The sequence below is a fragment of the Ascaphus truei genome, chromosome 1 (assembly GCF_040206685.1).
Source record: "Ascaphus truei isolate aAscTru1 chromosome 1, aAscTru1.hap1, whole genome shotgun sequence".
Taxonomy (NCBI): Eukaryota; Metazoa; Chordata; class Amphibia; order Anura; family Ascaphidae; genus Ascaphus; species Ascaphus truei.
Genome location: NC_134483.1, coordinates 346,222,990 through 346,249,469, shown reverse-complemented (window position 1 = coordinate 346,249,469; position 26,480 = coordinate 346,222,990). Strand labels below are relative to the sequence as shown.

Genomic DNA, 26,480 nt, shown 5'->3' with positions numbered 1-26,480 from the left:
TCATTTTTTGGCAGTGTTAGCTTGTGTAATTATCCCTGGGGTGAAACTTGGTATTATACGCTACTGTCCCTTTTTTAATACAAAGTCACATCTACATTAAAGGCTGTTATAGAGTGCCATCTAGTGTTACTTGTGAGGATGTTGAGTAAGTATTTGCTTCCTTACACTATGGCCCAGATCCACAAATGAATGGGAGCAGAGGAGTGCTAAAGCCTTGGCACCCTTTTGTGGATCTGGGTCTATGTTTTGAAACACCTGTCATATTGTATGTCACGGCATGACCACTTTGCAGATCTTAATATTACCTGTGAGTATTCTCATTTACCTCTGCAGTGGAGGGAGAATGGTCTCAATGAACCTGTCCTGCACAGGTATATGAGAAACCTGCTACTTACAAAGTGGGGAGGAGTGAGCTTAAACAATGGGAGTAGAGGTCACTAACTAAATGACCCATACATATGAGAAGACACACAGATAAGTAAGTTACTAGATATTTTTTGTCTTATTGGATGTAGCATTGGGAATTTGTCTGTTTTTGAAGTAAGATCTACACTTGCTGTACAAACTTTGTCATTCAGAGAAAAGCGTTAGCTGAGATGTACTGTATACAATTATATTGTAAGACCACCCCAGAAGGCTGCTTCAAAATTCCAATGCCTGAGCCATTTTGTTGAAAGTTACACATGCCCTAATTATTGGTCTTGTTCCATAAATAGTATTGTTGTTGCTTTTATCAAGTTTTTCTATTTTATTTTTGAAAATCACCAGTGAAGCTGAACTCACTATATACTATTGTATTTTCTGATTAATATTTCTTTGTGCGCATTTAGCAACTTAAAATGCAGTAGGCATATTTTAGCAAAAATGTTTTTAAGATTCGATCGGTAGTAAAGAAACGAGTCGTTAAAATGAAATGTTGTGCTATAAACTGCACCCTAGTCCTGTTTTGGTCCTGCTGTAGTATCGGTTGGTTTTAGGTTGATATTTGGACGTTAAAACCTAATGAATAACCCCAATAGAGTTTATAATGGAAATGCGATAACAATACGGACAGAGAGAATGGATTATTTTTATTCTGTATACAGCAGTGACGAGGTTTGATTTTAAGAATGTGTGCAAGACGTGGTTTTAACATGGCCAGAAACGGAATCCAATTTGAGATAATCCATAGGACACAGCAGCTGCACGGTGTGTTAGGCTTGGTATTAATAAGCATGTCTGAAATATACATGCCCAGCACTTGCTGAAATATTGTGACTCCAAGTCCTCTGCACATCAAGCACTCGTTCTCATTAAAAAAAATAAAAATGTTTATAATTATTGTATGCTATTTGTATGGGATGTAATCCCAGTGTTCAGGGCTCAGCTATCCTAGGTACATAATTTAACTGTACATTTGATCACAACCGTGATAAATCCATCCAGACACTTGAGCATAAATGAAAGCTGTATGAGACTCACTGTGGTATATAAGCAGAAAGGTGTACTGGCTATGCTGGAGGAATGACACAGATCTCTATATATACCATAAAGGTACTGTCTAAATCCCCAGTAAAACCAAAGTACATACCATAATGAGCAGTCCTTGTTAGAGCCTCAGTGGAACAGCTGCTCAGTCTTTGATGAATGCGTGCATCACGCCAGTAACATGAATAGGTAGTGTGTGGTCCCGTGGGGTCCGATGGCGGAGCACTGCAAATACAAGCAATGGGGGCTGCAAACCAGTTCCGGATTAAAAAGAATTTATTGGGTGGTCATAGGGAGTACAAAACACTCTGACGCGTTTCAGGACCTAAGTCCCTTTATCAAAGAGTAGATGCGCATCTGCTATGTTCCCCGTTATAAACTCTGGCTCCCTCCCCCAACGATGACGTCACGGGGACTCCAAGTATCGCGCGAGTTGCTGAATAAGCTAGCCCATTGGTAGATATGACAACCAATGGCGCAACTGGCTGGAGAATAGCCTCCCCTGTAGGAGTGGCCTGGGAGCCGTGTGTATAATGGGGAAATAACAATATATTCAAAACACAACGTGAATAACAACAAAAACTGCTTGCTAAAGCTATATTTGCAGTGCTTCGCCATCGGACCCCACGGGACCACACACTACCTATTTATAATTATTGTGGAGCCATGTTTTGCTCCGGGGATCCCCCCAGTTCCTGCGATAGGTGCGGTGAAGTTACTGGTTATTACTTCCTAGTTTTTAAAGGGACTTTAAATGGCTGTTGAAATAGGCTTCCTATTGGCCTGAGATTTGGCAGACATTCTGTTCCCTTAGGAGGGAGATTTAAGCCCGGTAAGGGTCCATCAAGCTTAAAAATCTCTGTTCAGCTCTGGGTTCCTCCATTTTCCTGTCCTGTAAAAATTGGGGTTAAAAATAAATACGAGATGGGGGGGGAGGGGGGTTGTTGCTTTATAGCAGAAGTTTACAACATCCACATTAAAAAAAAAAAAACACATGTTAACAGGGGAGGTCCCGTTGAGCTAAACCACCCTACTTGGTGCTCCGAGATCCTGATGAGCCCTAGTGTCGTCTAATCAAGATAAGACTTTGCACCTTTGTTTCCTGGTGAAGACAAAGAATAGCACTCAAAAAGCAGTTACACTAAATGATTCTCAACACATTCTGCGCATGATCCACCTCCTCCACCCTCACTTTTTATCTTCTATAATATTAGGTAGCTTTTCTCTTCCTTTCCACGTGTAATGATCTTCTTTGCTGGGGTGTAGTTTATGTGGGGTGCGTATCCTTGTTCTGTGTAAGCAGTTGATTCAGGCTAGTTAAACATGACTGACATCAAGCTGGAGCATTGCAAAGATGACTGATCTTTGAGTGGTGTAGCTGTAAAGTGGCATCCACCCCACACCCTGATGTTGGGGTTCAAATTTCAAATAGTCTCTCTCCTAACCTCTCCCAGGGTCTAGCAGCAGGCATGCGCATCATTACCCGCCAACATCTCCTCTTAAAACCAATGTAGTAACAAAGGCGGGAGAGGGAGTAAGTAGGTGGTATGATACCTTTATTGGACCAACAGTTAGTTGATATGTTTACAGGCTTTCAAACCTCTTCCTCTCCACAACCATTGCAACCAGATATCCCTCTTGCATACACTGTATATGTAACTCTTTTCCCACCCTCCCAATCTCACATAGGGTCTCCTAGGGGAAATACTGCTCTTGTTAAATCGGTCTGGTTGGTGCATACCTGCTGGCAACAGGGGGCTCTGGGCCTCCCGCATGATGTGGTAAGGGAATACCAGGACATGCTTCTGGGGTTGTGCCAGAATTCTACTTACAGGTGCAGCGCCTCCATCTTGTGCAGCCCCCCGTGGTATGGGGTGAAGTATCTTCAAAAGAACTTGTCCCTCTCCTCCCAATATACTTCACTCTAAGGCAGGAGGTATAGGTAAAATACAGATGTCTTTATTGGTCTTCCGCTTTAGCAGCAGTCTCAATCACAGCAGTTAGAAGGCTATTCACCTTCAGGATGTCCCTGAACTCACTCCTGGCCAAGGGCACCAAGAGTGGTTCTTGCTCTTCCCCTACCCCCTTTTAGTGTAGGAGGTATGGGGTTACCTCAAGCTCCTCTAAGGGAGGGCCTCAAGCCTACCAGCTCCCTGGCAGCTTGGCACAGGTACCCTGTCTCTATCAAGGTTAGAGACCAACTGACTAGGAAGTTGCAATACATTAAGCAAGCTCCAACAGGCACCACCCCTGTGTCTCTAATTGGACACAGAGCCTGATGACACTGCCTTCACTGACTCACTGCACTGCATGGGGAAAACCCATGATTGCTCCTGGCAACCTGGCCTTACCCAGGTATTACTGACAGGAGGAGGGCAGTCCTATAGCCCAAATCACACAGGGCTACATATATAATATTGTGTTTTCTAGATTTCTGCCACACCCGATGAAGGACCCCCGAGAGGTTCAAAAGCTTGTAACATATCAACTAACTGTTGGTCCAATAAAAGGTATCATACTACCTACACCCTCTCCCTGCTTTGTTATTACATGGAAGAAAGGAGCAACACGGCTCCCCACCCTTTGCTTTCTGTTATAAGAAATAAAATGTAATACATGTTCTTGCATAGATTCTGAAGTGGTATGATCCAGCTTCTTTCTCAAGGACGTTCGGTTTATTTATATTTCAGAATATGAAAAACAAAAGAACCGAAGATATGGAAGAACACCTTTACCTGGATTTTGACCTTCACCATGAGGGGACAATTTTACCTCTTCATACATCCATTGCACTGTTTTTGATTTCCTACTGTGACTACAGGACATTTCAGATTTTCCTGGTGCCAGCGGAGGGAAATGCACACAGCTTGCCTAAGGAAAGCGTCTTACCAAGCAACGTAGATGCAAAGATCATCTCCAGGAGCGATCTTCCCCCGGTGGTAAAGAGCTGTTGCTTGCCTGTTGTGGTGGAGGCATCTGGAGCGTTCTGCAGAGCCGGTCTGGCTGTCGTGCTTCGACATATCATACAGAAAACCTACCTGGCCGACCCTTCCAGGAAAGATGTCATCGAGCTCCTGGGTTTTAAAAAGACCTGTCTAAAGGCTTGTGCGGAAGTAAGTTAATTTGACTTCATCTTTGGAAATTCTCTTGCAAACTAGGCATGCCTTTTAAAAGATGCTGCTCTAATTTATATTGCCCAAATTGTACAAATTGCATGTGTTTTTCCTCTTTTAATCCGGATCACAAAATCCACTTAAATTCTCCAGCAGTTTACTGTTTGGGCGAAATAGTGAGAACATTTCATATTACTAGTGTATAATTCAGCCCTGATTTGCTGCAGCACTCTGTTCGTCATTAGACATTAGCCTCTAACTAGCCACAAGCTAATTTAATATATATTGCATATCCTTTGACATTTGGGATTTTTTTCTGTCCACGTTTACTGCATATATGCTAAATTATGAAAAAATCTTGAAAATAGCTGAGAAGGTAGCTAATGATTCTGTACTTGCACTTGCAACTTAAATATTTCAGATATGGTACACATTTGCATGTCATTATCCCGAAGCCTAACCAATATATTTCATGTAATCATGTAATAATGGGTTAGGGTGGGGGGAGGTGGAAAGAGAGAGGTGGGGGGAGGGGGAGAGAGAGGGGGGGAGGGAGGGGGGGGAGGGAAAGAGGTAAGGGGAGATGGAGGGAGAGAGGGGAGGAGGCAGGGAGAGGAAGAGAGAGAGGTGGGGGGACGTGTAGAGAGGTAGGTGGGGGTGAAGTAGAGAGAGAGGGGGAGGTGGGGGGACGTGTAGAGAGGTAGGTGGGGGGGGAGTAGAGAGAGAGGGGGAGGTGGGAGGTAGAGAGAGAAAGGGGGCGCATAGCGGCGGGCTTCACGACTCATGAGCGCGACGCTATTGTGACACAAGAATGTGGTGAATATGGAATGACGACAACCACACAAGTGGCTAGCTTTGAATTCCTATTGGACACCGCTGCTTTAGAAGGTACCACATATCTGAAAGGGTCCGTTTAGAAAACTTTACTACAAATAAAATAAAATGTATTTGATATTAACAAGACTTTGTGCTCTCTGCCGTCAATATCTACCTATTTCTGCTTTTCTAAAGACTGGAGCAAGCCTGGACACTTGGTAGCTTTATCTTAGCGCCACAATCAACAGCATCTTATAGTATATTGAACTTTTTCTGTATTGGTAACCATTATTTAATGAGTTAAGATACAGAAGTAGGTGGCTAAGCTTCCCCATGATCACTGTTTGCTCTGGAAGTAGGACTGCAACAGTGCCGGCAAATAATCGTAAAGCTGTGTTCAGCCGTGGCTGCTTCTTCCACCACATTGATTTTATTGCCAGAGCTTTGGGACAGCTCACGTCATCTTTATATACACTTTTAGCCTCTTGCACTCGTTTGGAGTTATGATGGAAGGCCTAGGTTTAAAGCAACATATTCCATTATCAAACAGTGCTATTGTTGGGGACTAACCATGGCATCATAAGTAATAAGATAAGGACAATGCACACCAAGTAACAAAACAAAATGAGGCTTGTTTGAGAGTATCCACGGTGCTTCTCTAGAGACATAATACAGCTAGTTACCCAAACATGTGAATACAATGAGCGCAGGGCACACCAAAAATAAACAAGTGTTGGGGTCCTGACAGCACACACTGTCTTTGTTCCTTTAAATCGTAGATAGTGAGGTGCCAGCTGGGGAGTATAGCAGGGAAGCCTCTCATCTGCCATTAATGCAGCAGTTCAAGCAATATCCTATGTGTTTTTTTTTAAATAAATCAATTCTGCTATGAGAAAGTGAGTAGTTGTAGATGATGAGCAGCACAGCCAGAAGAATCCAACTTCAAACTTGACCGAAGAGAAGGAAAATAGCGAGCACTTCAAAATGGCAATAAGGTCTGGTTTATTGCAGGCTAGACAAACAATAACAGGACCACACGAACGCACCTACGCGTTTCGTGCACACAGGTGCCATTTTGGAGTGCTCGCTATTTTCCTTCTCTTCGGTCAAGTTTGAAGTTGGATTCTTCTGGCTGTGCTGCTCATCGTCTACAACTACTCACTTGAATCTACCTTTGGATGGACTGCACGCCCCTGGTGTCTGGAATGTCCTTAGAAGCACACAGAAAAAGGGCCGCAGTGCCCTGTCATATATGTATATGTACACCTGTGCAACTTTATTTCCTGATTTGTTCATACTTGGTTGGGTGTTCATTATTGTGTTTAATCTGTGGTTGTCAAGTGGACTCCACTAGACACATATCCCTTCCTATTGTATACTTACTCATCTCTCCTGGACACTCCATTGTCATCTGGATTATCATGCTTATTATACGCTACAGATGGAACTCTCTCTAATTATTGCAGCATCACACTCTATCTCACTTAGCAGTTAAAAAAAGAATGTTTTAAAGACATTTTTAATGTTTCTAATGTAGGAAGCATTTCCAAAGTGACAGCCCCTTTCCCTTCTGATAGGCTCTGGCTCATTAGCCCGCCCCCTCTAGCAGTGCACCAATTGTATCTAGTAACTGCCCAGTCAATCATACTCCAGGAACTACATTGCCCATAATGCTGTGCAGGAACTGAATTAAACAACCCGGAGCAAGCGATCGATTACAGGAGAACAGATCGATCTGCAGCTTAGCTAATCACTTGTCAGTGTGCAGATTGTATGGAAAAAATATATACTGTATATATTTTTCCCATAACGGCAGCTTGAACTGCAGCTTTAATAGAGGTAACTCAAGTATAGCTAATCTCGCCACTACAATCTTCATAAATAAAGCTGGAAAATGTTTTTTCATGCTTGTATCATTTGAGTGCAGTGACCCATCAATGCACAACTTTTCGGGGGCTGCGCCCCTCGTCAGGTGTCGGTGTCAATTGACACGTTGATGGGTCACTGCAATAAAATGATAAAAGCATGAAAATAGACATTTGTCATTTATGACACTGAAAGGATCAGGGAGCCTGCAGTGTGTTGATGTATTAGTGACCCCCAGGGCTTGACAAATTACCCCAAAAAGCTACTTGCCCCCTAGCCCCGCCCCCACTTTTAAAAAAAATAAATGAACCAATTCCTAAGAACTAATAACAATATTCGTTTTTGAGATAGCATAGTTTATTTATTGTACCTCACTCATCACGTTCTCCCCCCCTGCACCTCACCCTCTTCTCCCCCCCTGCACCTCACCCTCTTCCCCCCCCCCTGCACCTCACCCTCTTCCCCCCCCCCTGCATCTCACCCTCTTTCCCCCCTGCACCTCACCCTCTTTCCCCCCCCTGCACCTCACCCTCTTTCCCCCCTGCACCTCACCCTCTTTTCCCCCCTGCACCTCACTCTCTTCCCCCCCTGCACCTCACCCTCTTTCCCCCCCTGCACCTCACCCTCTTTCCCCCCCCCTGCACCTCACCCTCTTTCCCCCCCTGCACCTCACCCTCTTCCCCCCCTGCACCTCACCCTCTTCCCCCCCCTGCACCTCACCCTCTTCCCCCCCTGCACCTCACCCTCTTCCCCCCCCTGCACCTCACCCTCTTCCCCCCCCTGCATATCACCCTCTTCCCCCCCCCCCTGCACCTCACCCTCTTCCCCCCCCCCTGCACCTCACCCTCTTCCCCCCCCCTGCACCTCACCCTCTTCCCCCCCCCCTGCACCTCACCCTCTTCCTCCCCCCCTGCACCTCACCCTCTTCCCCCCCCCTGCACCTCACCCTCTTCTCCCCCCCACTGCACCTCACCCTCTCCCCCCCCCCCCAATGCACCTCACCCTTTCCTCCCCCCCCCTCAATGCACCTCACCCTCTCTTCCCTCTTGCACCTCACCCTCTCCCTCCCTGAACCTCACACATCACCCTCTCCTCTTTGTGATGTGTATTAATCCTTGTCCAGTATACAGGTCACGTGCTCACAAGTGTGTTGTACGTGACATACACTATAGATGTTCCCTCTTCATGTACAGTTTGAGGTGTAAGAAGACCATCCATATATTCTGAGTGCTTGTTTTTTAAGAGCCTGCATTTTGTCTACTGTGTGTGTATCAGCAACAATATTCCTCTCCAAAAGCAAAGCACCTACTGTTTGGTTTCTATATTTTTTTTTATTATATACCGGAGGAGAGCATTTGCGCTGCAGAACTTTTTCGTCTTTGCTTGGGGACATCTTGGCAAATCTTTTCTTGAAGAACCGCACCAAATTGTGGGATGTATTTGATTTTTTTCTTTTTTTTAACATCACTTTAAAAAATTTTTTTTATATATTTGTCACTTTGTTATACACTTGAGCTTTTTATTCTGTTTTACTGATTTTTTCCCCCCCCCATTTTTCTTTGCGCTTCACTTTTATGGACAACAGTTGCAACAACAAAAAAGGATTCCATCTTTACGAAGCTGGAAATGGTTATTAGGGTTAGTGAATGCAAGCTACAGTATGAATGCAACTTTGTGGGATTGGATGTTGCATATGGTAACACCCAACAGGGACAAAAGCTTCACCGAAGAGAACCTGCATTTGTTGCCAGCACCAGCCAAACAAACAGCAAAAGCAGGATCTCCTGTAGTAGTAATTGAACAAAAAGCTCGATTTACAGCCTTTTCAAAATATATCATTTATTTTAGAAACCAGGGAGAAACACGTTTCAGGTCCAACACGGATCTTTCATCGGGTTAATGATCCATGTTGGACCTGGAACATTGTGTTTCTTCCTTGTTCCTAAAATAAATGAAAATCTTTTGTAGAGACAGTAGTTGAACAAAAAGTTCTACTTACAATTAGCAGAGATCCTACCTTTGCTGTTTAAAAAAACTATATATATACATACACACACATACACACACACTGTATTAACACTCCATGTAAAAATGTGTAAACTACACATTATTAAATGTAATCAAAATTATTTGATTAAATGAATGTGGTTCCATTCTGGTGTAGCATTTCTCTTATATATATTGTGCCAATTATTTCTGCAGCATTTCAGTGCAACAGTGAAACCTGTTGCAACAGATTTAAACTGTACATTAATTAAGGTACTGTGTTTACAGTAGAGTGCAACAACACTATAATTTAGGGTCTGTCTGTGCTGTCAGGTCTTAAGGCTCGATTTATACCAGATGCCGCTGGGCGGCAGCGCGATCCGGTGACGTCACCCTCACGCTGCCGCCGAGCGGCATCTTGATTATACCGGGGAAAATGAAAAGCGGAGACAGGGAGGCGTGGCCGTGAGCGGATCGCCCTCATTAGTTGGAACCGCTCACGTGACGCGGCTGTCACCAGCCAAGAACAAATCTGAGGATCGTGCCAGGAGACAGCCGCCCTGCAGTTCCACACGGCGCGCACGCCACAACAGGTATGAGCGCTTCTGTTGGGTTTTTTATGTTGTTTTTCAGCCGCGATTTTTGGTATAATCACGGCCTTGGGAGCTAATTCAGTATACTCCAAAGAGGTCGCTTGCACCGTTATAACTCTAACTGGAGTCAATGGGAGGTTTTTTTTTGGACAATAACTGTGTGATCGGCTGATTCTGGAATAAATTGAATGACATGACTCCCTAATCTATTCAGAATGTTAAATAAAATCTAGATAACATTTTTTTTTCTTATATCAGATCCGAATGCAACTCTTTTCAGTACATGATCATCACGTACACATTTATATATACGCACACACAGACACCCCTCTCACTCCCCACCCCCGCTCCCCCTTTTGGGACGGTTAAGACCAGCTAACAGCAGTTTTAAACACCAGCAGTGGGTCAGAAACCCGTGTTTACAGTAGTAAATCTCAATATACTGTAGAACAGGGGGGCGCAAACTTTTTTCCCTGCGCCCCCCTGCCGGCTGTCCCCTCACTCCCGCGCCCCCCCCCAACCCCAACTTACCCTCGCTCCGGCGTAATGACGTCACGTTGCCATAGCAACGTGACGTCACATGACCTCGCAGCGTCATTTTGACGCCGCGTTGCCATGGCGACGCCGGGAGGAAGCCGCCGGAGCCACGGGTAAGTATGGTTTACCGAGGCCCTGCAGCTCCCCCGGCACTTAATTTAAGTGCCTTCGGGAAGCGCGCGGGGCCTCTGTAAACCCCGCGCCCCCCGTCGGCAGTCTCGCGCCCCCCCTGGGGGTCGCGCCCCACAGTTTGCACACCGCTGCTGTAGAATATATAATATTTCCAGCATTATAAATGACTTTAGAAATCCAAGATGGCTGCATCCAGGGGAAAAGTCTGTAATAACTCCAATTTACCAGCAAAACGTCTGCCGTTTTTTGATATGCAGATCCCTAAATATCTGTTTTGACTACTTGGAGCGATAATCAAGGAAGATTTTATCAAACAGATAATCCCCCCTAGATTGTAAACTCTCCCGGCCCCTCATTACCTTTTCTATCGTTTTTCATTCATTTGTTCTTATTTGGTACGTCATTTGTCATTCGTTATTCTGTACCTCATTGTACCACACTGCGGAGTATGTTGGCGCTTGATAAATGATCCTTAATTGTCCCACGGCATTTGTGTTCTTTCACAGGTTAGCCAGTGGACCAGGCTATGCGAGATCAGCATCCCATTGGCAGTCGAGCGCTTTCTAAAGGAGCCCTCTGCCTTCATCCCACCAGAGGTGCTGCAGCTGGAGAAAAAGCTAGGAGAGCCTGTCCGGGTCCACAATGATGACAAAATCCGGCGGCAGAAGTTGCAGCAGCAATTGAAGGCCTCGGAATATGGGTATTTAGACCCAGCCAGTGAAATCCCAGAAGGCGAAGAAACGCATGGAGCGCAGTCTGTAAACTGCGTCCTGAAGCCGGCTAACTTGGAACTGGGAGCCGCCCTCTCTAAACTGACAGTGCAAGAAGCGCCATCCAGGACCCCGAGAGAGCCTACTCATATCAGGAAAACCAAGACCGCAGATCTCCCCCCGCTGGAACACGTGTTTGCCGAAGGCCTCTACTTCACTCTCACCGATGTTGTTCTCCTGCCGTGCATCCACCAGTTCCTGGTAAGGAAACTCTGATTTATACTAATACCAATGCAATGAATTGCTTTTATAGCCCTCCCCGCCAGCAAGTAATTTAGCATCACTAATTCTCCAAATCTGCTTGGGAACGTCACAAAGATGTTTTGCCGGGGGCGGGCCAGTGACGTCACAGAGCTGGTTCGCCCTCATTGGCCGAACCGCTCACGTGACCGCCCTATCGAGTGAGAAATCAGTTTTGAGTGATTTCTCGAGCATCGCACGCCCCCTCCCGCACACACGCCCGCGAGCCGTATAGACGCAATCACTGCCTTTAGGCAGTCTGATCGCTCAGCGCGCGGTCTGTCTATCTATGGAACCATTTAAAACCAGAGACAGAACATAAAACACAGACAGAGCTCAGTGCACATCCAGTGAAACTCATACACGGTACAGTGCCTAAACATATATGTATAAATATCTATTAAATAAAATGGTCTTTTAGTTTAACATTTTTGGCCAAAATTGTTGTAAGCCCCTGAGCCACTACACGGCAGACCACATTTCCAGGGGTCCCTAACACTAATATAAATTCTTAATAACCTGTGCAATACCAGGAAGAATGATTTATAATAAATCTGTCAATATTTTGGGGGTTCAATAGGAGCTTGTTAGGTGTCCAGTATATATCTATGGACCCAGCCTAACCCTTTTGGTGCCAGCAACACATTGTGAAGGAACGCATTGCTCCTCTGGCCGCGAAAGAGTCGTCCGTGAAAGATAACTGCGCGCGGGTCATTTTCTTACTTGAAATCCTTAGCACGGTGAATTTTAATGCTATGAGTAATTGAAGTTTCTGTTGCAGTTTTTCTAAATGGCTAGTGTTTTGTGGAGGAGTAACAGTTTGGCAGGCAGTGCAATAATTGGAAATTGTTCAATGGATGACTAATATCACATGTAAACATGTGCAGGTATGGATGTGTTCCCCGTCTGTTGGAGATGTAATAACATGATACGCTCAAGTTTGTATTATATCTCCCCTAAGAATATCACCTTACAGAAGACCTGTGACAAATCTGATCTATACTCCTAGCTTATCTGTATAAGGACATGGACAGACATGCCTGAAAATGAGTGCTACTTGAAAACAAGGATGAGTAGTGCAGACAGAGCGGCTCTGTAATTATAGTTGATACCGTCTACATTTTCTTTTGTAATTAGTGGCTTCTGATATCAAGGCTTAAGCCTGGCCTAGACGACAGTTGTAACAATATCACAACATTGCCAGCAGCAAGTAAAGGAAGATGCCGTGTCAGAGAGCAGAGAAAGGGCAGCTTATCAGAAAAGCATAGAAATGTTTGTCGTGGTTAAAAAAATATATCTATAAACTGGTACTACAACCCCATATATTACTTTTAACCAACATTTTTTTTTTCAACATACATTTGTAGCAGATTTTCAATGCTTCTGCTTTGAAACACTTACAGTATGTCATCAATTTGTGCCCTTTTTCTAGGGAGGACCCGCTCCTTCCGTTCACCTCATCGTTGTGTCGTTGCAAGGATGTGGCCATCACCAAAGCGACGAGCGATCACATGGTTGCGCTTTGCTGTAGGGGCCTTGGCACTGTGGGTCATTTTATTTTAAGGATTAAAAATAAATATTGAAAGCCATTGATACAGAGAATATATTTCACACAACTAATATACATTAAGTGAGCAATAATAATACTGACGTGTATTCTGCTCTAGATGCGCTTTGTAAATCCTGTAACCAACTGTCAATTTAAAAGAGATGTCCAAGTGTATCCACTTACATTGTCTCTCTCTGTTCCTGTCTAAACATCATCAGCTTCAATTCATCCAGAGCCTGTGTGACATGTTTAGAACATTCTTCAGCGTGCCGTCCTACCGCTCAACATGCGTTACAATACAGTGAAAGTAAATTGCAATGTAAAAACTCCTGTACTTTATTTAAATTGTTTCAGCATTTGAAATGTTTTAAAGCAAGAGTCCTCACTTTGTTTGTATTTTCTGTACATGAGGGGTCCCCAGGAGTTGATCGGTGTGGTCCCACGACCTCATAGGAACCCCCTTGTTGCTGAAATATAATTGTAATTTTTGTATGCAGCTGTGTGCAAATATGGGTAGGGTCACGAGTAGAGAATCGCAACATCCCCTGATGACATTATGGGTTTCTTCGGCCGCTAGGCTGACCCGGGCCCCACCACACAGAAAACAACTAGCAGTGAAGATGAGGGATATAGCAAGTGGTGAGAATATATCATGCTTTTAGGGACACCTCTAAAACCAGATTGTTCTGCAGAAGTTATTTGAGCGATGTTATAAATCCGCTCCTTACAAAATGTTTCTGGAACTACTAGAGCAGGGGCGCGGCCAACTCTGGTCCTCAAGGGCCACCAACAGGATATCCCTGCTTCAGCACAGGTGGCTCAGTCATTTTGACAGAGCCACTGATTGAGCCACTTGTGCTAAAGCAGGGCTATTCTGAAAACCTGACCTGTTGGTGGCCCTTGAGGACTGGAGATAGCCACTCCTGTACTCGTGTATTTCACAATGACTTGGTATGATTAGAATGAAAAGAGAAGCTGAATGAAATTGGCATAAACATAGTTTTCTGTTTTGGACTGGCTGACATGGACCTTTATTCAGTATGCTGTGGGGCAGACTCCCTAATGATGGGGAAGCACTGGGCAGCCCTGTACAGCGTAATGACGGGGAGGTGGGGGCAGTGTAGAATGGAAGGACTGGAGAGGGCAAAGAAGGGTAGTTTTACCTCAGCCTGCGGAGCACACCATCCCTCTCTTGCTGCCCGTGCTAGGAATTTTGGGGTGGAAAACGCTATGCTCCCCGGTGAGTGACAGCCACAGAAAATGCGCCTCGGAATTCAGAGGCGGCGGTGGAGTGTCCCACCGCTCTGATGTCTGGGGGTTCTCAGCTCTCACGTGAGGCTGTCACTCCAGGAGTTGACAGGTCTGTAATCATAGCAGATAACTTACCACTTTACCGCTTCAAAGGTTTCCCCCAAATGTTTCTCTTCATACTTCTCTGTTACAGGAGAGACCTTCTGAATGTTCTTCTGTACAGTATATATATTTTATTTTTTATAGTGCCAATCGGGTACGCAGTGCTTTACAATATTACAATACAGGGAATATAAAAATACAGACGTGATAAGTTAATCGAGACATACATGTAACATTGGAAGAAATTAGTCCCTGCCCCGAAGAACTTACAATCTGATCAGTGAGGTATATACAACTCCTAAGGATGGCCTTTTCTACTAATGAAATGTAAACTACCTTGAGCAATTGTAACAAGGATTGTGAAGATAATTTGGCAGAAAACCCAAGTTTCCATATTTAATTTACCGGAGACCTCGTACAGTTCTGCAGCCAGCCTACCTGTGGCCCCGCAGCTGGCAGGAAGATGGATGTTTATAGGGTGGCGTGAAGAGGAGCACCACATAGACACCTTATTGCTAGGCATCTTGCAGCCGTCAGCCCTTCCTGGGCCTTTTTTCTGTTACCTACTCTACCCTGATGAGTAGTTCACAAGGAAAGGAAGGAAGGGCATATCTTTCCTCTTATTGATTTCCTGAAGAAATCCGGAATTCCATATGACAACTGATGCCTTAAGAGAAAGATCATAGTTTCTAAAGGAGTGATCCCGATGATGCCTAATTGTGTGGGTGTGTGTGTGTGTGTGCGTGTGTGTGTGAGGAAAGTGACAGACTAGCTTGCAACCAGTGGCGGATTTTAAAATCTGCTGCCCCTAGGCACAGCTGTGGCAGCCGGACAGTTTTGCCGCCCCCAAATTTTGACGCCCAGGCCTAATGCGAAATCTGCTTCTGCTAGTAATGAGGATGAGTTGCGCAGTGTCTTGGATCTTCCAGCCCACAAGGACTGAGCAGTGAGCCGCCCCCACAAACTGACCTGCTGGCTTGAACGGAATAAGGAAAGCAGTTGGGCTACCGTTATAGCACCACCTGGTTACATGCTCCCAACAAATAACACTTTACAACTGGACTGGCTGAGCTGGCCCTAGCAATTACAGTTAAGGTCAACTAATACCATTGAAATGATTTCTTCCTGGAAGCCACACTGAGCTCTCTGTGTGGGCAGTGTTAACTGCAAATCCAAGGCTGCATCAGATTGTCCCTTGGAGGTATGCAACAAAACTCCCCAGCACAGCTCCAGGAGAATCCAGTCACGGCCAATGTTATTGTGTACATAAATCAATACATGTTAGAAAAAACAACGTTTCGGGCCAAACAAGTCCTGTGTTCAAGTTGGCCAAAGGGCTTGTTTGGCCAGAAATGTCTTTTTGTTGTGTGTGTGTTTTTTTGTTTGTATTTAGCATGTATGGATTTTTGTAGACGATAACATTGGCTGTGATTTTATCCTTCTGGAGCTGTGCTGGGGAGTTCTGTGGCATATTAGTTTTATTAGTTTTATAACCGCGGGATGGTGGACTTCCTCGTGCACTTGGATGGAAGTATACAGGAGGTCAGGAGTGCTTTCTCTTTTTCTTTTCATTACCTAGCTATTGTGACGCCCTTGCATCACCAGGGGATCTTGTTTATCTTACATGGTGTGAATCAGGGCAGGGCAGTGTACTAGGGAGTAACCTACCTAGTGCATATAGCGGAGAACATACAGTGCAAGAATTCAGAAATGCTTAAGCCTGGGTACAACCCTAATAAGTTAGAGAATAGTGAATAATGCCATACATTGAATATGTTGTGCGGTTTTATAATGGAAATCTAGCAAAGACAAGTCCTTACCCCCTTTCAGTGCTATGTTACATTTCCCTTACAAAATAAATGATTTAACATTAACCAAAAGCTACACAATTTTCATTAGACTGAACAATTCTACGACCAACTATTTGCTACTAACATTTCATGGACTAAATCGTAATATTATGGAAACTGTATGAATATATTAGCACTTAGCATACCTTTTGGCGGACTATTTCACTCATCGTAGTTTGAGCACACCCCTGGCACACACACTGTTTATTAAACTTACCTCACCTTTTTTACATTCCAAGCTGTCTTTTTTTTGTGTAAAGTGTATATATAGTTTATTACCTTGATTTGATCTGGGAGGTCCAGTGTTTGTCAATTATTTTCTTTTACTTTTCTTTCTGTGTAAGTTGTATGAGAAACATAGCCTTTTAAAGAGAATACAACAGCTGCGTATATATATTTACAAAGCCTGTATACGATAATGCTGTACGAGGATGGAGTTGGCCTCAGGCGACCTGAGACTGTGCACTGATATAAAGGAGCGCCTGAACGTAAGCATGCCACATTGCAAATACTGATTCTCTATAGATTGCCATTATTCCAGATATTCATCTCCTTAGTAAAAATAGAACTTCGAGGTTCCAGCTTGTACAGACAAGGACCTTTACTGGTTCACTTTGTTGGTTTTGAGTGTTGCATGTGTAACGGGTATTCCACCCCACCCAATCTCATATATAGTGTAGGTGAGTAGAACATGCAGTGTTACCAGTGTGGTGCGTATACCTGCAGGCTCACAGGAGGTCTGAGCCTCCGCTAATGAGAGCCTGGGGTGAATCCTCTGGAACGGATCTTCGTTTACAGCGCCTCCACCTATGTAGGATTCTAGGGAAGTGTAGAATGACCCTACATAGGAACCCAATAAGAAACTACACACACAGTGATTATATATAACTAAGGGCTTTACTACGAACATAGAGAATATCATAATCCATTACATAACATCATAACCTGTGTCCCTCTCACGAGGAGACACTACCCGTGGTGACGTCTCGCAGGACGATTCCCCGACACCAGGTGATCCCACCCAGTGTCCCAAGAACCCCACCCAATGTCCCGTACTCCTACAGAGATAGTCACTGGGTGACTGCGCAGTCACTAAAACCTCTAGGCCTGTTGGTGCACATAATAATATTGATACCTTCCGAGCACTCCGATGCTCGGGCCTGCAACACTCTTCTCAAAGGGTCAGACGTCCGTCTGATCCTTTCCAGGTACTCTGCCGGTGGACCCCAACGAGGGTCCCACCGCTCCACGGGAACTGCAACCGAGCACGGCAACACCAACCGCATGGGAACAGCAACCGCCGTTATCAGCTTTCTGCCTAACTACTTCTAGAGTGACAGCAACCCTAACCTAGGGCCTGTCCCTGAGGAACCGCAACCTGGGATGGCTTGGGGAAAACTCCTAGGGCCTGTGGAACATTAACCTGCCCCCCTTCCCCTAGCTACCCAGTCTCAACTGTAACTGCTAATCCTAACAGCCTAACGCACCTGCAGCCAACACTCAGCTCACACTGTCAGCCTGCAGACATTCACACACGCTGCACACACTGCGCCCAGCACATGCAGCGACACACACACAGCTGGCAATCGTACACAGCCACCTGGATCCCGCAGCAAATCATCCACTGCACACACGCTGTGCCTATTTGCCAGTGCGCACAGCACTACCCGCTGTGGCACTGCCAAACCTGCACCTTACACACACTAAGGGCGACCTCCCTATCTAGGGCCGTCCCTTATCAGTTACCCACTAACCTGGTGGGGAGTTGGGGCCTACCTGGAGGGTGAGGGTACCTATCTGGATGCAGGAGCTGCACTCACTCCCTGCATCCTTCCTTCCCCTTCAGCTCCGCTGCTCCAACTGACGTGACTCAAAGCCCGGGAAATGTATCTATTCTCCCTCCAGGGCAGTCCTACAGCCCTATTGGCTCCTATCAAGCACCTGGTGCCTGCCTCGCTATGCCTCATGGGAATTGTAGTCCCGAGGCCCCTACAATAACATTGGGGCCGCGTGCGTTCCTCCCCTCTGCCTACACTAACTCCTAATGGCCGCCTCAAGCTCTCCCTATGCTTCCCTACCCTCGCGCGACCTCCTATAGCTCCCTACCCCTATCTGCGCATGCGCGACCTATCTGGGGCTTTCCTGCCCTCGCGCGATCACTGCGCATGCGCGACTTGAAGCGCAATGGCGGCGCCCTGCTCTGCGGCCGCCGGGACCTTAGAGACGCGATCGCGGCCTTAGCAACGGCCCGATCGCGTCCCCGGCAACCGGCCGCAGGCAGGAGAAGCCGCGCTGCTCCCTGCTCCAGCCCCCACCCTTGGAAGCAGCCGTCAGGTTGTTCAGTACCCGCGATCGAGCTGCGCCAGGGGAGGGGGGTCTCCAGGAGCTGCTGGGGACCAGGGTTACACTCTCCCCCTGGTGAAACACCCAACGCCCTCGCTTGGGGAACGACATAGCATGGTACACAGTTATACAATGAAAAGGCAGTGCATATGTACAACTTATCAATGGTGACTTTAAACCCCAGGTTACAATGCATTTCACACCCATTAATACCCGAGACTAGCTGAGACCGTTTGTGGGGTGCCCCTACCAGATCAGATGGGGGTACCTCACTTTTGCGTCCGTGAGCCTCCCCCAGGAAAATTTCTTGGAGAGCACACTCTAAGGCGACAGTTTCTGGCTCTTCGCTACTTCCTCCCCCTGGTGGAAGGAGTAGCCCAGTGTCTCTGAAGCAGACCTTTACCCGGTCATCCGCGGCAGGGATGCGGTAGACCAGGAGGCCAGGACCTTTCCCGCGGTCCACCACCTGGCGAATGGCACGCTCCTTTTTGGGCGTAAAGGAGGCCAGTCTCCCTGGATCTTCCTTTACACAGTCCTTGTCCCTACGGACTTGCGAGGCTTCCACTGAGAAGCGAGCACTGGGGAATGTCTCGGTTTCACCTGGCAGGGGGGGAAAAGTAGACACCTTACCCCTGCGGTGATTCACGGTGGCTAACAGGTCCTCGGGGATGCTGTCAGTTCCCACCTTGGTGGTATCGGGACCTGCCCCCGGCACTTCTGGGGCAGTCCACTTACGCGCTGAAAACTCGGGAGCGTTGGATCCCAGTCCTGGGACCACTTGTGTCGGAGCACACGGGCTCACACTCCGCTCAGGAACCGTAGCTTTGGCCTTCTTCACGGCCACCTCCATCGGAGTCTGTGGGGAACAAGGGGGTTCCTTACCACTCGGCTGGCTGACGATGAGCTTCCCTTCTTCCGGAAGGATCGGCGGTAGACACCGGTCCACTCTCTTCCCTGGACAGCTACCTTCTAATGAGGACACCTCCGCCAGGACGTGATGAAGAGGGGAGCCCTTCGCCCGGGCGACCAGACTTAAGGAGCCATCGTGCTCCGCGGTCACCTGGAGGCTCACCCCCGACACCCCTGGGGCAGTCGACTCACCCTTGTCGGCGTTAGGTACTGGTCCCCATTCTAGGACCGATGGTACCTCTGTAATAGGTCGGACTGACCATTGTAGGGCACACGGGCCCACAGCAGGGTCCGCAACATCGGAAGACACCTCTTCCAGGGTACACGGAACCACAGCAGACTCTGTATCCTCTGCATTACCGCTGGGGTGGTTCGCCGGTAGGCGCATCGCCACCGATGGGACTTCCACCTTTTCCCCGGAAGATATCATGACGCTATCCTCCGCAAGGTAGTCACCAGATTCTCCTGAAATGCAGCCATTGGGTGTGGGTACGAAGCTGGCGTGCTCCGGTACCTCCACTGCAGCCGCACTCTTCTCTGCCAAGGGTTCACTTAGCTCCTTAGCTGACTCTGTAGGCTGGGGTACAATAGGCATCAAGAAAATTGCACCGCAACAATCACATTGAGGTTCCCATGCCAGTGCACCTCTAGGACAGTCACAGGTGGGGCTAAAGCACTGCGTACACGGCTCCCCATCCACCTCGGTGATCCTGAAGCCTAGTGGCACTTGGGACATAACGGCTCCCTCGTCATAGGCTTCTTGCAAGCAGGGGCACAGTAGCATAAGGAGATCTATTCCTGGCGCTCGCCAGGGCACATACACATTAGGGTGTATCCCCTGACAGTCTATCTCATCCTCATGCATCATCTCATCCTCATGCATCATCTCATCCTCAGAGATCAGAGTGTCTATCACAGCGTCCACGTATGGTTGAAGATAACCGTGCTTGCTCCCCCTGGTGGAATCTAAAGGAAGGGCACCTTTTACAAGGAATTGTTTTTCGCTCTGCACTGAGTCACTCACAGCACAGGGGAGGGGCTCTGATTTTCGCGGCAAACCCGGACAGAATGTTGCGACATCTTTCTGTGCAGGCTTGCAGTCAGCAGCACGTGCGCTCTCCTGATTTGGCGGGAGACGCCATTTTGCTGGGTCGGCATAGACTAGGGGGTACCCTTCTGAGGGGCCCCCGGGCATGAACAGTACGGACGGTGCCTCTGCCAGTCATATATCCTCAGTGTGAGTTACAACAAAAAGTATGGTTTTCCATGTGGACGTGGGATCTTTTTCCTCCTCTAAGACACATGCCCACGGCCACCCAGGAATTTTACACATACCCTCCCGGACCTTCATTGCGGGTATACTAGCGGGTATGCCTCCTACCGCCACTACCTGGCCAGGTTCCATATACTGCCGCAAAGCCCAGGCAAGGACCTCGTCTCTGGACTTCACAAACATGGCGACAAAAATAGGGACGGGACAATTTGAAAAAAATGGACAGGGCACCCCAGGTGTCTCTCAGCAGCGCCTCCAAATGTAACGGGTATTCCACCCCACCCAATCTCATATATAGTGTAGGTGAGTAGAACATGCAGTGTTACCGGTGTGGTGCGTATACCTGCAGGCTCACAGGAGATCTGAGCCTCCGCTAATGAGAGCCTGGGGTGAATCCTCTGGAACGGATCTTCGTTTACAGCGCCTCCACCTATGTAGGATTCTAGGGAAGTGTAGAATGACCCTACATAGGAACCCAATAAGAAACTACACACACAGTGATTATATATAACTAAGGGCTTTACTACGAACATAGAGAATATCATAATCCATTACATAACATCATAACCTGTGTCCCTCTCACGAGGAGACACTACCCGTGGTGACGTCTCGCAGGACGATTCCCCGACACCAGGTGATCCCACCCAGTGTCCCAAGAACCCCACCCAATGTCCCGTACTCCTACAGAGATAGTCACTGGGTGACTGCGCAGTCACTAAAACCTCTAGGCCTGTTGGTGCACATATAATATTGATACCTTCCGAGCACTCCGATGCTCGGGCCTGCAACACTCTTCTCAAAGGGTCAGACGTCCGTCTGATCCTTTCCAGGTACTCTGCCGGTGGACCCCAACGAGGGTCCCACCGCTCCACGGGAACTGCAACCGATCACGGCAACACCAACCGCATGGGAACAGCAACCGCCGTTATCAGCTTTCTGCCTAACTACTTCTAGAGTGACAGCAACCCTAACCTAGGGCCTGTCCCTGAGGAATCGCAACCTGGGATGGCTTGGGGAAAACTCCTAGGGCCTGTGGAACATTAACCTGCCCCCCTTCCCCTAGCTACCCAGTCTCAACTGTAACTGCTAATCCTAACAGCCTAACGCACCTGCAGCCAACACTCAGCTCACACTGTCAGCCTGCAGACATTCACACACGCTGCACACACTGGGCCCAGCACATGCAGCGACACACACACAGCTGGCAATCGTACACAGCCACCTGGATCCCGCAGCAAATCATCCACTGCACACACGCTGTGCCTATTTGCCAGTGCGCACAGCACTACCCGCTGTGGCACTGCCAAACCTGCACCTTACACACACTCAGGGCGACCTCCCTATCTAGGGCCGTCCCTTATCAGTTACCCACTAACCTGGTGGGGAGTTGGGGCCTACCTGGAGGGTGAGGGTACCTATCTGGATGCAGGAGCTGCACTCACTCCCTGCATCCTTCCTTCCCCTTCAGCTCCGCTGCTCCAACTGACGTGACTCAAAGCCCGGGAAATGTATCTATTCTCCCTCCAGGGCAGTCCTACAGCCCTATTGGCTCCTATCAAGCACCTGGTGCCTGCCTCGCTATGCCTCATGGGAATTGTAGTCCCGAGGCCCCTACAATAACATTGGGGCCGCGTGCGTTCCTCCCCTCTGCCTACACTAACTCCTAATGGCCGCCTCAAGCTCTCCCTATGCTTCCCTACCCTCGCGCGACCTCCTAAGAGCTGCCTTAGCTCCCTACCCCTATCTGCGCATGCGCGACCTATCTGGGGCTCTCCTGCCCTCGCGCGATCACTGCGCATGCGCGACTTGAAGCGCAATGGCGGCGCCCTGCTCTGCGGCCGCCGGGACCTTAGAGACGCGATCGCGGCCTTAGCAACGGCCCGATCGCGTCCCCGGCAACCGGCCGCAGGCAGGAGAAGCCGCGCTGCTCCCTGCTCCAGCCCCCACCCTTGGAAGCAGCCGTCAGGTTGTTCAGTACCCGCGATCGAGCTGCGCCAGGGGAGGGGGGTCTCCAGGAGCTGCTGGGGACCAGGGTTACACATGTCTCTGCTTTCTCATAACATAAAACAATAGCTTACAGTACATGAGTAAAGGATACTATTGCACTATTGTACCCAGGCCATTCTTGAAAACAAGTCAATTGTATTGTATGTCTTTATTTATATAGCGCCATTAATGTGCATAGCGCTTCACAGTAGTAATACACGTGGTAATCAAATAACAGATGATATAAATAACAGATCATGGGAATAAGTGCTTCAGACATAAAAGTAACATTAAGGAAGAGGAGTCCTTGCCCCGAGGAGCTTATAGTCTAATTGGTAGGTAGGGAGAACGTACAGAGACAGTAGGAGGGCATTCTGGTAAGTGCGTCTGCAGGGAGCCAAGCTTTATGTATCATGTGTCCAGTATTAATCACAGTGCTATTCATATGCTTGTTTAAGCAAGTGTGTGTTAAGGTGGGTCTTAAAGGTGGATAGAGTGGGTGGGTGCTAGTCGGGTACTGAGGGGAAGGGTATTCCAGAGGTGCGGGGCAGTCAGTGAAAAAGGTTTAAGGCGGGAGAGGGCTTTAGATATAAAGGGGGTAGAAAGAAGACATCCTTGAGAAGAACGCAAGAGTCGGGATGGTGCATAGCGAGAAATTAGGGCTGAGATGTAAGGAGGGGCAGAAGAGTGTAAAGCTTTAAAAGTGAGGGGGAGAATTGAGTGTGAGATGCAGGATTTGATCGGAAGCCAGGAGAGGGATTTCAGGAGGGGAGACGTGGAAACAGATTTAGGAAAGAGCAGAGCGATTCTGGCAGCAGCGTTTAGGATAGATTGTAGGGGCAGGTGAGAGGCAGGAAGCCCGGACAGCAGGAGGTTACAGTAATCAAGACGGGAGAGAATGAGGGCCTGAGTCAGAGTCAATGGCAGTTAACGTTGAATTGGAGAGCGATACCTTGCTTTTCGGCTAAGGGAATCCCAGCCTAAACCTTGCTTCTATAATAAGGACATTTTTGTATCGTCATTTATTCGTGCATTTTATTACAAACTAGATCTGCAATTAATGAGGTTGCTTTTGTGTTTATTTTTTTTTACATTTCTTTTTAGGTTGCTATTAATAAGGTCGTAAAAAACATCCATCTCCCCCTTATTGCTGGCTGGTACAAACGGGTACAGAAGGTGCCTGGTGTGAAGATTGCAGCTACCATGTGTAATATCACATTTCTACACGTTCCCGACGTGAGCACAAGCCAGGAACATATGGCCCAACCCTGCAAAGCAGAAATGGAAGAAAAAGAGCTGCCTGACTGTCAGTTTTTAGGAGGGCCGAGGCCAACCATAACCAAGCTGAAGGTAAAAGTTGAATTCTAGTGTTTGTTTCACTTCAGTGCAGGTGGACTCCAATCGGAGAGGGAGCTTAGTCATACTAAGGACCTCACATTAGACATGGGGTGCGCAAACATTTGTTGCTGTGTCCCCCTGCCTACTCTCCCCTGGTCCTCGCACCTCCACTCCCCTTACCTAAGTGCTGTGTCAAATGATGCCGTGGGGTCATGTGACATCACGCCACACGACACCTCCGTGTAATTTGACGCCCCGTTGCCATGGAGATGTGTCCCAATGCCGGATGAATCTCGGTAAGGTGCGTTGCGGAGGCCTCGCCCGGTCTCCCGGCATTTCATTTAAATGCCTCGGGGAAGAGTGCAGGGCCTATGCAACCGCCACACCCCCCAGAAAAATCTCACGCCCCCCCCTTTAGTGGTGCACCCCCCTCCCCCCAGTTTGCGCACCCCTGCATTAGACCACCGGTGAGCAGTGTATAACCATATAAAATGACGTGTATAAGGTGTAGAAATGTGCTAACCTATTGGATCCGCCCCAAAGGGGTCAAAACGAATCAACTAAGAAACTTAGCATTGAACTGTATACCTGGATCCCGCTAAAGTTTTTAGAGAAGATTAGACAATACCACACTGGTGAATTGGATGGCACTAGAACCAGCTTTGAGCTCATGGCTGCCTCATTTTTTATTTATTTTTTAAACACTGGCAACATAAAGGCTACAAAACTTCACACACATCGTCCTCAAAACTGAGCCATTGCGGACATACCTATGCAATGTTGGCATTCTACACTGGGCTGGTCTTGGTGTGATCATGGACCATATAAACGGAAGGAGTGCCAGAATTCCATGTGCATCGCGCTCCCTCCTTTCGTGGCTATGCAATGTTAGGGGAGAAGCCTCCTGTGCAGCTCATTGGAACTAACAGCCAGAAAACATTAACCATACATTTATTCCAAGGAGTAGCACTTGGTTAACGTTAGGTTATTCTTTTTAGTGTATAGGTGTTACGATTCATCTGATGTTGTTTCCAGTTAAATAGCCTAACGGAGCTTAGTGCATCTGGGTCAAACTTTTTATGATGTAATTAGTTGTAGTGAGCCATTGACTAGTGTAATGCAAATTTTGTGTAGAAGCATAGTGCAAACATTTATTTTTCTATATATATATATAGTTGTGTTTTTTTTTTTTTTTAAGTAATTAGCTGTTTTAATTAATTTGCTGAAAAGACTTGGCCTAAATTTCCCATAAACATATATTAATGACATTTTTGTTGGGTCCTTAATAAAATGACGATTGTATATTACACCTGTTTCATGTACGTGTTGTACTGAAGCACATAAAACATAGCAGTTTTGATGACCTCAAAAAGAAAAACCATTAGTAAGGTGGGTCTTCCTGCATTGTCTTTTGCTAAATTGGGCACTCATCAGGATTACAAATCTCTGGAACTTCACAAAGAATAGTACAAAGAAACATTTAAAAGTTGCAATCCTATTTATAAAGAACATCTATAAGTGACTCATTCTGATTAATGGAAATATTTTGAGATGTGCTGCTTTAGAAGAAAGAAAAAATGAAGCTTACTTTTTAAAATATATTTACCTTTACAAAACTGCTCTTTCTCCTCTATACCCAACGCCACAAAAAGGGAATGGTGACCATGAAACCTTTTGTAGTTTCATGACTATCAGGCAAACTATTTCAGATTCTCTTAGATTAGAAAAGTAAAGTTTCATCAGCCAATGAGGTTTAACCTCACGTCAATGTCATTTGTTTACTTTCTTACGAGAAAGACCAACCAAACTACAGCTGAGTTTGAGAATCGGTGAAGCAATGGCTGCCGATAATATTTTCCCAGTTGGTATATTTGTTTTTACAATTGTGATGTTTTTTATTTTACAGGAATATGGCATTGAATCCAGGTTTTCTCCTCACCCCTGTCCTTCTTGGACTATTGATTGGGAAGGTCTTCCTGCAGCTGCAAGTCCTGCAGAGGGTCAGTGTTTAAGCTTTTCTATGTATGCAAATCAGTGTGAATATGTTTATTGTGAAATGTTCCTAGTGTATAGTCCAAACTAAAGGTAAACAGTGTGATCCCATTCGGATTTTGTTCTTTCTTTGCTCAAATCTGTTGAAATCCACTTTCCCTCTTCCATCCATTGATGGGCTTAGTCAACAATAGACATATCACTGATGAGACAAACTGTAAAAATATAGGATAGTCATTGAGAGGAGGTTGATATATTAAAGGTTTATCCACCCTTAGTTAAGGTAAAAATCTATCTCTCTTATAAAACTCTTCCTTACTTTTGTTACTTCTACTGGACTCAACTGTATAAAAATTGAATCTCTCTT

The 26,480-nt window shown here is 46.7% G+C and overlaps 1 protein-coding gene across 4 annotated transcripts in view; it reads left to right on the top strand.

Annotated features, from left to right (window-relative positions):
- GSTCD (glutathione S-transferase C-terminal domain containing) overlaps positions 1–26,480 on the top strand; it is a 102,859-nt gene that overhangs the window by 3,007 nt on the left and 73,372 nt on the right. For all 4 annotated transcript variants that reach the window (XM_075608720.1, XM_075608728.1, XM_075608736.1 and 1 more), the window contains 4 exons: positions 4,158–4,580; positions 11,017–11,481; positions 23,888–24,133; positions 26,028–26,121. In XM_075608720.1, coding sequence (XP_075464835.1) covers positions 4,158–4,580; positions 11,017–11,481; positions 23,888–24,133; positions 26,028–26,121 — 1,228 coding nt within the window. The remainder of the gene's footprint in view (positions 1–4,157; positions 4,581–11,016; positions 11,482–23,887; positions 24,134–26,027; positions 26,122–26,480) is intronic.